The sequence below is a fragment of the Culex pipiens genome, chromosome 2, assembly GCF_016801865.2.
Source record: "Culex pipiens pallens isolate TS chromosome 2, TS_CPP_V2, whole genome shotgun sequence".
Taxonomy (NCBI): domain Eukaryota; kingdom Metazoa; phylum Arthropoda; class Insecta; order Diptera; family Culicidae; genus Culex; species Culex pipiens.
Genome location: NC_068938.1, coordinates 176,650,121 through 176,663,193, shown reverse-complemented (window position 1 = coordinate 176,663,193; position 13,073 = coordinate 176,650,121). Strand labels below are relative to the sequence as shown.

The 13,073-nt window shown below is 39.8% G+C and overlaps 2 protein-coding genes across 2 annotated transcripts; one reads left to right on the top strand and one right to left on the bottom strand.

The window, feature by feature from the left end:
* The first annotated feature begins 4,428 nt into the window (after nt 1-4,428).
* LOC120423483 (zinc finger protein 234-like) lies at nt 4,429-9,266 on the top strand. The gene is made up of 5 exons (XM_052707059.1): nt 4,429-5,857; nt 5,916-6,453; nt 7,643-8,391; nt 8,455-8,677; nt 8,739-9,266. The coding sequence occupies exons 1-5, from the start codon at nt 4,945-4,947 to the stop codon at nt 9,115-9,117; spliced, it is 2,802 nt and encodes a 933-aa protein (XP_052563019.1). The 5' UTR covers nt 4,429-4,944; the 3' UTR covers nt 9,118-9,266.
* Nucleotides 9,267-11,303: 2,037 nt separating this feature from the next.
* On the bottom strand, nt 11,304-12,771 carry LOC120423489 (zinc finger protein 568-like). Its single transcript, XM_039587326.2, has 3 exons — nt 11,937-12,771; nt 11,659-11,878; nt 11,304-11,592 (listed from the first exon to the last, which is right to left on the bottom strand). The coding sequence occupies exons 1-3, from the start codon at nt 12,661-12,663 to the stop codon at nt 11,463-11,465; spliced, it is 1,077 nt and encodes a 358-aa protein (XP_039443260.1). The 5' UTR covers nt 12,664-12,771; the 3' UTR covers nt 11,304-11,462.
* Nucleotides 12,772-13,073: the final 302 nt, after the last annotated feature.

Below are 13,073 nucleotides of genomic sequence, written 5' to 3'. Positions count from 1 at the left end.
AACATAATATTTTTTAAATTACAGATTTTTGAAAACTGTTTTTTTGTGTATAAAAGTGAGTTCAAAAATAGGCAAAAAAAATCCATGTACCTATATTTTCTAAATTTTCTTCATTAATCCTTGCAATTTTGCGGAAGAAATCAAATCGATCAGAAAATGTCTCCAAAAGAATCTGGTTTTCGAATATTTGTACTATTTTTTTGTATGGAAAGCTGCAAAAATTGCATGGAGTTTTGTATGGATAGACCAGTTACACAAATTGGCTTTAAAAGTCATAGGAAGGCCCCTAAAAAGTTTTAGCTACGTTTAAAAATACAAACAATATCCAAAGAAAATCTATTTCCAAATTTTAGGGATAATTGCTCATTTGTTAATAATCAAACAATTTCTGAAATTGATAATTCCAATTCTTTTTGTAGATCAAAAATTGGTTGGAAAAATTTTTCATGGCAAATTTTCAAGATCAAATCTCATCTAGAGGTGTTGGGTTGCGAGGGTTAATTGAAGATTATGAAAAACATTTCTTAGCTTTTCAATTGTTTATTTAATATTTAATTATATTGAAACCATTTAATAACCCTTTCCGAACAACGGCTTCCAACGTGTTCAAATTCAAAATACCGCGCAGACTCGAAAACTGCTCGAACCATGCATTCAATGTTTCATCTATCATGTACACAAACCTTATACAGTCATGAAATAAACCCACTTCTAAAGTTTAGCACTGCAAGCACACAGCAAAAAAGACGAAATAAAATCTAGATTTTTTTTTCTAAAAAAAAAACAATAAACATAATTTTTATTTTTATTTTGGGTGTATTTGAAGCTGCTTTAAGTCAGAGGTATTCAAAACACCCAAAAAACAAAAAAAAAGTTTATTGTACTTTTAAGAAAAACTACAGACATATAATAACTCGCAATTATTCTAGAAAAGAAATACTGCAATAAATTAATTAAAACGCATCATACAAATCTAGAATCTTATGGTTATCATTATAGTTTGAGTTTAATACATAAATTAGCAAAATTGGACAAACATTTCCCATGTCGATCACAATGCACTTTACTGGTTTAAGAAAAGCTGAATAAAGCCACCAAACCCACGCATGGCCAATTCTTCTGCATTCTCCGGATAGCAGGTTCAAGGCGTTCACCCATGTGCTCTTTCTACCTCAAACCAATTGTCTTCCGTATTGTGGTCCCGCGAACATAAAAGAACCCATTATTACCAGGTCGAACATTATTCAACGCCACGTTCTTCCGGAGCTGCTTGAGAAAATCGTTCATGTAACACGGAAAGACTTGAACTAAATTTAGTTCAATGAATTTATTAATTTACAAAAGGTAATTAAGTGCGAAAATACTTCATATGAATATTATTACGAAATAAATCATTTAAATATTTTTTTTTTTTTCAATAAATCATATCAAAAATTAACTGAAGTATTTGTTTTAACTTGATCAACCTTTCCGTGTTATAATGTTCCCCTTGGAAGCATAACGTACCACATGCTCACCAAAGTGTAACAACCTCGGCTCGGCGTAATCTTTTTATGCTATCTGTCCCCTTCCATTCGCAAGGCCTTGATCATTATGGCAGGTGGCAATTTGGTACCTATACTTGAACAGTTTTAATGCTTCTAATTTCTCTGCTCTCTGCATGCTCCACTATTCCCAACGGAAAGAGAAAAGCGTCGTGACGTCATACATCACCAGACACTCACGATGTCCTGACAAGCGGCAATCACGCCACTTTCCGTGGGTGAAAGTGTTGGTGATAATCACCCTGGAAAAAGGATACATCATGCCACACACAATGTTGATACAAACTTACGCACACACATGTACAGAAAGAAAGTGCATTCATGCTACTCGTGTATGGGTGTGCGAATGAGTGAGAGAAAGGTAGTATAACAGTTATTGGGAGAGAGAAATATTCGCAAATTGAGCCCGGCTTCTCTCAACTTCTTGGAAACACACACTCTCATACATTCACATGCGAGAGAAAATAACATTCGGAGAGAGTAACTCACACAGAGAGAACCGACACCCATACAGAAAACAGAGTTGGTCAAACAGACAGACAGGCGGTTTATGTTGTTTTCCAACGCAATTTTCTCCCAAACTCGTGATATAAACAGACGTTCAAAGTCGCGTTCGCGTGTGAAAAGTGATTCGTTTTATCCGCGTAAGAAAAGTCTGTGTAAAAGTGTGACCAAAGGTCATAAAGTGAGAAAAACAGTGAAAAGTGATTTACAGCTGTGTAACGCTGTTTCTGTTAGAGTTGGCCAAGTGTGCCGGATTTTCCTGCCGTTTCCCGGCTCCCCCGTTCCAGGTTAGTTTCCTTGACGTCATCGTTAGCGCTAGTGTTGTGGGTGCGTTGACGGTCAGTGATCACGTCCTCCTGCCTCGACTTTGATCTTGGCATTCAAAGGGAGGAATTTCTATACTCATTATGTTGGTTCCGTTGATTTGTGGATTCGTGTTCAAAATCGATTTGATTTTGAAAAGCTAAAATACATGGAAAAAAAATTGTCGACATCTGGAAACAATTTCAAATTTTCAGCTTCCCAAAATATTGTTTTTAAACCTCATCGATTATTTGATTAATGCATTTTATTAAGTGGTTCAAAAGTTAATTTTTAGAGTTAAATTTAATTTTGAATCAAAATATTTCGAGATTTTGTGCTCAAATCATAATATTGGTTAAGATCAAATTCCTGCATCTGTTTTGCATAATTTGAACAGTTAAATTCTAAAACTATCAAGAATAAATGTGTTAATTTTTTTAGATTAAATATTGCTGTTTAAAATTTAGTTGTGAAACTTTTGGCAAAGAAAGTAGGATCACATGTCAAGCATTGTTAAGTTTTTTCGTAGATCACCAGGACAGGAAAAAAATACTTTTTGCAATTCCGTCGTGAAACTACTTACTTTTCCTGTCATTCTTGAACGACGAAATAGCCTACTTTTCTGTACCAAAAATAACAGAATCGAATAGCAACACTTTTCAAAATAAATGCTGAAAAGTTCTACTTTTCAGCACTCAAATGGGTGCTGAAAAGTTGAACTTTTCAGCACTTGTTTCGAAAAGTAACACTTTTCAACATTTTTTTTTTATTTAAACGATTTATTGACAAAATACATGAAAATTTGACTTAAAATTTCACTCAGTGTGTGTTTTTTGGAATTGCAAAAAATGTTGTATGGAACTCGTTGCAAAACTTGATTTTTTCAGCACTCTTCGTATTTATCCAACTCGGTGAACCTCGTTGGATAAATGTACGACTCGTGCTGAAAAAATCCTCTTTTTGCAACTTGTTGCATAAACTACTATTTCGTGATTCAAAATAGAAATGAAATCCTACCTCAAAAAAGTATATAAATAACACTTAAGTATCCATAACTTTTAATAGGGTTATCAGAAAGGCCGTTTGATAACCAATCTAAAGGTAAGAACAAGATTGTCCGTCAGGCCTGAACGCAAACGCAAAATTTTGCGCCTGTCATCATAGCCTGCCAGTCATCGACCATTGAACAAAGCAACCCCTGCAGATTGTTCGACTGACAGTTGATGGAAAAATCGAACTGGCACAGCGTTCTGCGTTCACCACTGCGTCGAACGGACTATCTCGTTCTTAGCATAACAGTGCAATGCAATGGATTGGAAAGTAGATCCGGACATCATTTTCGCCAAAATATCTGAGTTCAAGCTTAAAATAAAAATAACACTTAAATGAACATAACTTTTGATAGGGCTGTCAGATATTCAATCTTTTTGACTCATCGGAAAAGCCTTTAGAAAACCTAACTAACAATGCGTCACAAAGTAAAGCCGGGAATAATTTTCATATCTACGATCCGGTCTCAAAATGTGTATAAATAACACTTAAGGGAGCGTTCTTTTATAACGTAACGCAGATGGGTGGAGGGGGGGTCAGAGGCCGTGTTACGCTCCATACAATTTTTTTGAAATTTGTAAAGAAATTTTGTTACAAGGGGGGGGGGGGGTCTTAAAATCCGATGTTTTGCGTTACGTTTGATAGGGTAGTCAGATTTTCAATCTTTTTGAATAACCGGAACGTTCTTTCAGAATCCTTTTTAAAAATATCTAGATTACTATTTTTCAAAACAACCAATGCGCTAGGGTTAGGACCCTTTGAAAAAGTAAGCTAAATGTATAACATGAAGGATTTTCTTTAAAAAACGATCTATAAACGCGATGGTGGGTCTAGGAGGTACAATTAAGAAGTTCATTTTCCGAGTGATTTATAGCCTGTCCTCAGTCAGGAAGGCAAAACATGATTCAAGCAAAACAATTTAAAAGGGCCGAAGTGTAAAAAAAGAGTCTATCCTACTCACGTTAGTTGATGTTTACATTCGGAACGAGCAGGACAGACACTTTGTTTACACTTCGGCTTTGGCCCTATTACAATGTTTTGTTAGGATTGTTTCATATTTGTTTATTTTTAAAATGTTTTCCAACTCAATGCCACTTTCCGCTGGAAAACATCAACCACTCTGTTTACATCGGCTGATTGGACGATGTCTGGGAGATCTTCCGATGGTACCGTACGATGCCGTCGAGCTCATGCGCGTTCCGTTTTTCGAGAGAAGCCGGATTGTGTGTAGTTTACCTGATGTTTTAAATTAAACCTAATTTCTCGCGAAAAACATTCAGGCAGAACACGTGTGTGAGTTCGGTGAGCCCGTTCATACCACGCGGTCCACGGTGGTGGTAGTGAGCGATCGCTCTCACTCTCTTTAAAAACTGAGTCGCGAGAGTGATTTTGAGAGAAAAATGTTGCAGTTTCAGTGAAAATCTGACAGTTTTCTGTGCAGATCATAAACATTGAGCGATCTGACAGACAGCAAGAAAAGGAAAACAAATTTTAAGTGAGTACATGATCGTTCGAAGATTTGTGCCCTGAAGTGTCAACAAAAATGGACCAGACGGAACAGCAGTTTAGCCTAACTCTATCGTCGGAGCCGTTCTGCACGTTCTGTCTGCGGGCAAGCCCGCCAAACGTGCAGCTGTACAAGTACATCACGGGTGGGTTCGTCGAGCTGCGGCTGTCGTTTGAGTCGATACTCGGGTACGAGTTCCACCTGGACAGCTTTGCCATCTGTAAGCCGTGCTGGAGCTTAGCACAACTGTTCCAGGACTTCCGAACACGGTGTCAGAGGGCCAACGGGTTGCTGGAGCGGATAGGTCATGGGCTGAGGGGGGAGGGAGATGACGGTTGGTTTGGGGAGCAGAACCTTGCGACCATCGAGGGCATCCAGAAGGTGATTCAGGACCAGTTGGCACAGATTGAGAGGGTTGATGCAAAGGGGGAAGATGTTCGGATGATTAAGACAGAACCGATTGACGTCGAGCAGTGCTCGAGTGATGAGCTGAAGCCAACAGAATCTAGTCAACAGTTGAGTCAGGACAAGAACAAGGACGTTCCTGCACCAGCATTCCATATGGTAGAAATTAAGGTTGAACATCACGATGAAGTGGACTCTGAAGAGAGTGACGAAGCGTCTAAATCTGCAGCGGAACCAAAGGACGAGGTACCAGAGAAAATGGAACAAACAACTCAACCAAGTCCAAATTCGTCAGTTGAATCAGCTAAAGAGGACAAAGAAATGGAAGTTGAACCAGCGGAAGAAGGCAACCCAGAATGTAATGAACCCTCAGAGCTCGTGGAATGTGATAAATGCGGCAGAAAGTTCGACAAATTGAAAAGCATGAAGCTGCACTCTATGAACTGTGATGGAACATTACCGACCCGACTTTTAACTTGCGAGCTGTGTAAAGCCTCATTTCTCGACCGCCGTCTTTTGAACACGCACATGAACAAACATGAAGGTAAGTTTGTACGAGATTCAAAAATATTTACAGCGTCCCAAAAATACTTTTCTTCCAGGCAAAACTCCATTCCCATGTCGCAAGCTCTGCAAAGCGTCCTTCATTTCCGCCCAGATCCGCAACCGGCACGAGCTCACCTGCTGCAACGATCGCCGCAAGTGCACGCTGTGCGAGGAAGTCCTGCCCGACCAGATGCGCCTGTTTGCGCACTACAGGCTCGCGCATCCGGGAGAGCTCCGCTATCCGTGCCCGACCTGCCACAAACGCTTCAAACGCAGAGACGCCCTCGCGTCCCACGAGCGCAGACTCCACTCCGAAAGTCGCCCGAAAACCGAAGCCTGCCAAATCTGCGGCAAGATGTTCGCCGAGCTGAACGATCTCAAGGGGCACGTCAAGCTGATGCACGAGAATCCGGGCGGAACGCGCGCCAAGCCGGCTCAGTGTGAAGTGTGCGGTAAGCGGTGCAGCAAGCAGAACTCGCTGAACATGCACATGGCCGCGGCACATCCGGAGCAGACGACGCATGCAAACCTGGAAGCGTATAGGCGGAGGTGTGTGCTGAATATGGAGCGGAAGCGGAGGAAGAAGTTGGTGGAGCAGGGATAGAGTCGGCGGATTTTTAGCCCCAGTTGTGGTATTAGTGCTTATTTTTGTTGATTTAAAAAATAAATTCATCTCCACTTGGGACGTAAGATTCAAGTACCTAAACTGCGTATGAGTAAATTTTGAATTGACACCTCAAATTGAACTTATAACCTGTTCAAAGTACCCAGATACCGTGTTGTGTCCAAAGTCTTGTAACTTTGTTCTAATATGGTCACTACCGGCACAGCGTTTCAAGTGGGTTGTCGTTTTAGAACTTGACATTTATCTTCGTTGAGGTTCAGCCAATCACAATCAAGGTATTGCACCAACTTCTCAAGCGAAATTTTCATGTCAGGCAGCGTTTTCAACAAAACCATGATATCGTCTGTGCACAACGGCACGCCATCTATGAGGTGAAACAGATGAATTTTCATTATGTCTTAGTTGAGAAACTTCATCTTCCACGGACTAGAGACGGTTCCATTAGCAAGTTGAAGATTTAGGGCGAAAAAGGACACCCTTGTTTAATGCCACGTTTCCGCACGACGGACAGCTATCCCTGCCAAAGTACCTGCTGTTCTTCGTTTTGAAAGCATTCTATCACCCGGGTTAAAACACAAATTCTGGTGCAGGTCTTTGAGGGTTTGTTGATCAGCTTATTTGTAGAATTCAGAATGAATGCCATCAAGGCCAGAGGCTTGTTGAGATGGGGCCAGGGTATCACAGAACTGTATTTTAGAGTCCATCGCAACTTCTGGCTCCAAGCATTAAATTCTTGTTTAGAATAATTGGATTTTTAGAAATGTTAAGAGATAATCCACTTGGTTGATACTCAGACTGTTAAAAGGAAATGGACGACGACAAACATTTAACAACGATGGAGACAACGGCTCAGCCAAGTCAACCATTTCTCTGTAAACATGCTTGTGAAAGTCTGTACGTTCCCTCTGATTACCTGCTTATCAACATGGAAAACCTGCAAAGAAAGATTAAAAAAAACAAATCTGACAACACTAGTTCCAATGTCAAAGTTTATTTACAAACAAACCCACCTGAATGATTAAAACATAATTTTTAAAATTCAATCGATTATACATAATGTGCTATGAGTTTTCATTTATAAAAGTGTAATAATTAATTCAAACCTAAAATTTGTTTCGTGCCCAACAAAAATTCAATTCGGTCAGAATTTACGTAAAATTCAATTCCCCAGATAATGAACGCCCCATCATTCTGCGCGTTCTGTCTCCGGACAAGAATTTCGCACATGAAGCTGCACAAACAAGTCGCCGGATGTTCGGACGAGCAGCGGCAGTGCTTCGCGCTGATACTCGGATACGACTTCCAGCTGGAGAGCTTTGCCGTCTGCCGACCCTGCTGGAAGCTGATGGAGCTGCTGCAGGACTTCCGGCTGCGCTGCTTGAAAGCAAACAACCTGGTGGAGAGGATCAGCCGAGGGATGCTTCCGGGAATATACGAGGACGATGGTTGGTTTTCGGATAATACTTGGGCCAAAATCGAAAGCTTCCGGGCCGTTATCCAACAGCAGATCGTGCAGATTGAGAAGATGGAGGCGACTGCGGGAGAATCCGATTGCAATGGTGAATCAACGGAAGAGTATGATGAAATAAAGATTGAACCGGTGGAAATTCAAGACGAAGTCGTCGAATCAGATCTGGAATGTGAGGAAACTCTTCAACGCAATAGCGTGATGGAGTTCGAATCCAGTGTTGACAGCAATCTAACTTGTGATGAACCCGCAATAGAAAAGAATTCAACTGGTTTATTCAAATGCAAGAAATGTGACCAGAGTTTCATAACTAACGAAAGGGTAATGCAGCATTTGCTGAACTGTGATGGAACTTTTAATCCCTTAGCTTGCAATTTGTGTGAAGCGACGTTTACAGAACACAAACAACTGATAACTCACTTGGTATTTCATTCTAGAGGTAAGCTCTCACACATCATATCACGCACATTTTAAATATATGTATTTTTAAACATTCTTTCAGCCCAAAATGTTGTCAAATGCCGAATTAAATGTGCCAAAACATTTAGTTCAAAATCTAATCGCTTGAGACATGAGAAAACTTGCGACAAAGTTTATCAAAAGTGTCCTCTGTGCGAAGCGCATCTGGATCTCGGACAAGAACCCCTGCACGAGCACTATAGTCTTGTACATCCAGCAGAACTGAAACATCCATGCACGAAATGTGACAAACGCTTTCTAAACCAGTAAGTCAGTTCAATATCAACAAAAAAACCCATAACCTCAATTTGTTATTCATCCCTGCAGAGAACAAGTCAAATCTCACGAAAAAGTAACTCACGCCGAGGGGCGCATCAACGTGCCCTGTCCGGAGTGCGGAATCATGTTTGCCGAGGCCAAAGATCTGATCGTACACACCAAGCGAATCCACAGCGAACTGTGGCTCTTTCAGTGTGACCAGTGTGGGAAACGACACCGTGATAAGCAGTCGCTAGTGACGCACATGGCCGAAGATCACGCGAAGCTGGCACCGGAAACAGCGGCGACGCCAACTGTGGTCCGGATGTGTGAACGAAAAGCTAATCCGAAAAGGGCTGTGGATAAGGAATCGGGTGGTTCGAGTGCTTCAAAAGAGCCGCCGTTTAAGGGATTAAAGTTAAGATCTTTTCAAATCATTAGTCCGTGACTGTTGGAAAAGGTCGAGTCGAATATTCATTACATTCCTATTTGAATAAAAATATAAACTTTTCTTAAGATGTTTGTTGTATCGGAGAAAACTCGCACAGTTGGGCCACCGCAGAAGGAAATAAAAGGACACGCGCAGTTAACAAACGATACGAATTAAAATAATACTTTATTGTACGAGTTCACAAATCCGAATTACACCAAAACCTAGGATGTTTAGCTTAGGCCTCTTCACGCAGAAAAATGTTTTGTAGAATCAGCATTTATGAAGCTTGTTTAAACACAAATTTTGCGTAGAAACAAACCTTGAATTTCTCAATTCCATAAAAGTCTTTTATTGTTTTGAAAACGTTGCTTTGACGTTTAGCTTTGATTGAACAAAAATGATGATTTTCGAATCAACAAAATATTTTATCGATTCAAACATGCCTTATTTTCTGCGTGTTGTCACGCATGCTGACAGGAGTGGGCCTCCAGGTTGGTACCGGTTCTGTTGTTGGTAACCACCAAGGTTTCCAGTCTCAAAAATATTCAACTTTTTTAATTCCACAGGTCCTTGCCTTGAAAATCTTCTTCGAAAAAATCCTAGGAGAAAAAGGATGTTATGAATTGTTTTATAGCCTAATTTAAAAAAAGGTGAAAATAAAATTTCCATTGTTCCAATATTTTTCTTTATCTTGTTTTGGGCATTGAACCAAAATGACCTCAAATATGACCCCAAAAAATGATCATAAATGATATGGAAATTTTAAACCTATGGATCCATGCAGATGACGGCCAAAACCGTCAATATTGAAGTAGTATATGAGCAGTTCTCTACGAAATCGATCCTTTTTTTAATTTAAATTTTTGTATTTTTTAATCCCTACGGTATGCCCAAAGAAGCCATTTTGCATCATTAGTTTGTCCATATAAATTTGACAGCTGTCCATACAAAAATTAAATGTGAGAATTCAAAAATCTGTATCCTTTGAAAGAATGTTTTGATCGATTTGGTGTTTTCGGCAAAGTTGTAGTTTGGATAAGGACTACACTGAAAAAAATGATACACGGTCAAAAAAATTGGTGATTTTCATATAATTTCAATGACAAAAAGTGTCACTTTTTTACTATTTTTATTTTTTATATGTTTTAGGGGACATAAAATGCCAAATTTTCAGAAATCTCGAGATTGTACAAAAAATCTTTGACCAAGTGATAAATTTTTGAATCAATACTGATTTTTTTCAAAAAATCGAAATATTGGTCACAAAAAAAAATCAACTTCATTTTTCGATGCAAGATCAAATTTTCAATCAAATAGTATTTTGGAAAAAATTTCATAAAGTGCACCGTTTTCAAGTTACACTCAAACCCCGGTGGTTTGACACCAATTGTTGTCAAACGAACGGGGTCACTTTTTAGTTTGACACCCCTTTTACACGGAGTTCACACACACTACTGAACGTTTGTTTTGGTAGTGTGCGTGAGCGCCTTATAAAAATTGACAGTTCGTCACTTTTTAGTTTGACTTTGACCAACCAACGGGGTACAAACTATAAAAGTGTCAAACGAAAAAGTGACCAACCACCGGGGGTTGAGTGTATAGCTATTTTAGGTAACTAATCTTTTTTTTTTTGCTTTTTTTAACATTGTTGATACGACCCTTAGTTGCTCACCAACAACTCACCGTTTTCTAATGTCGATGTCGAAGTATTTCCCTATAGGTATTCTCAATTTTTTTCTTATTTGTAACTGATTCCCAAAACAAATAAAATGTAAGAAGCGTATAGACCTTCTCTCCCTTAATTTGTCCAGACAAATTAATTTTTGCTTAGTGGTTATTTCGCAAAGACTCCAATTCGAATAGAAATCCCGTTTGTGAAGAATGAGTAGAAAAGAATGAGAAAGAATACCTTACGGTAAATCTAAAAAACGGCAATCAAAATACTAAATCAAATTCTTATGAGATTTTTTTAAATTTTATATGAATTTGTGGGTCTCGTGGCGCAGGGGTAGCGGCTTCGGCTGCCGATCCCGATGATGCTATGAGACGCGGGTTCGATTCCCGCCTTATCCACTGAGCTTCTATCGGATGGTGAAGTAAAACGTCGGTCCCGGTTTCTCCTGTCTCGTCAGAGGCGCTGGAGCAGAAATCCCACGTTAGAGGAAGGCCATGCCCCGGGGGGCGTAGTGCCAATAGTTTCGTTTTTATGAATTAATAATGTGGCTGTTTATTAACATGAGATCTGTACAAACTATCGTGCCTGATTCCGATGAACAACAAGTTTTCTGAACTAAGTTTTGTCCAACTCCGTTTCCACTTCGATGCCAGGGCGGCTTGACGATGACCTCTCAGGTTGTTCCTTAAATGTGTATCTTCATATGCTTTTTCAAAGTGCCGTTTTCTGCAAACGTCCTCCCACACTGCTGGCAGGAAAATTCTCTTACTCGATCCCCCGAATGAATCCTCTTCTCGTGTCGCTGGAGTTGTTCTCTGATCGAAAGAATTTGGTATGTTGTATTAATCACTAAAAATCTTTTAGAAACAAGCAGGGCATACTTTTTCTTGAACCGTTTCTCGCAGTGCGCGCACGGGTGCTTCGGCTCCCCCGGGTGGACAGCGTTGTAGTGGTCGAACAGGCTGCGCCGGCGGTCCAGCTGGACCTCGCACAGGTTGCACTGGTACACTTCGTTGCCACACCGCTGCTCGTGTTTTCTTCGGTTCTTTGTCGTAGCGAACTCCTTTTCGCAACTATTGCGACATTTGTAGGGTTTGTTTCCTGAAATTTAGATTTATTTTAGTCTTAGCTATGAAAATGTCTTTTTTTTATTATTTACCAGCATGTTTTATCACATGAGCTGCTAGCCTTTGATGACTTGTAAATTTCGTTGGGCATTCTGGACATTGATAGGTATTGCGAGGTTGCGATCCGTTGTTGATTGAATCATGTTGCTTGTCTTCCGCTGCATCCGATCGCGAATCGTGAGTAATGTACGCTTCATTTGGTTCAATCTTAATCTCACTGAAATCGAAAGCCGTTTCTAAAGCGTCTTCGACTACATCCTTTACCGCATATTGATCAAATTGCCAGCTCATATTTTCTTCGTCGCTCTTGATCGAACCTTCGTCAATGGGTTCAGTTTTAACACCAATTAACTCTGTTTTCATCGCTAAAACATCCCCAGATGTACTCTCATTCAGCTTCTCGATCTCCTGCAGCTGATCCTTGATCACCATCCGGAAGCTCTCGATTTTTGTTATATTCCTTTCACTGAACCAATCGTCCTCCGCTTTCAATCCTTGGTCAACGCGTTCGACCAGACTGTATGCTTTCACGCACCGTAACCGGAAGTCCTGAAGCAACTGTGACATCTTCCAGCATGGTTTGCAGATGAAGTAGTTTTCCAGCCGGAAGTCGTACCCGAGAAGGTGTTGAAGCTGTAGTTTATCGGAACTTCCATCGTTGAAGAACTCTTTGTTTGGATGCCTTGCACGTAGACAGAATGAACAGAACTGTTGTGAAATCGAAATGGGTTGACTTTCTGGGTTGAAGGTGTCCATCATAAACTGTTTTAGATTAATCAGATGAAACAAGTTCAGACATTAGTGTCGATTGATACGATATAACCGCAACTTCGATTCAAGTTAAATTACTACCTTAGATGTTTTTTTTTATGTTTTGAAAACATCAAACAATAACAAACCATGAAACGAGTTCAATGCCGGCTACACTCTGATTAAAACCGAACAAGCTTTGAAGCGGTCTAGCTGGCAACACTGAACTTTCGCTTCAATCAGATTTTAAGATTGGAGCAAATTGATATGGCCGATGCAAATTATAAATATTTCAAATTTTCTAAAAAAAAATCCGTGCAATTTGATGATTTTTACTATTTTTAAAATATATTTCGCAAAACTATTAAAAAAAACTTGTTTGTTCACTTCCTACTGTGCAGGTGTGCAGTTTATCATTC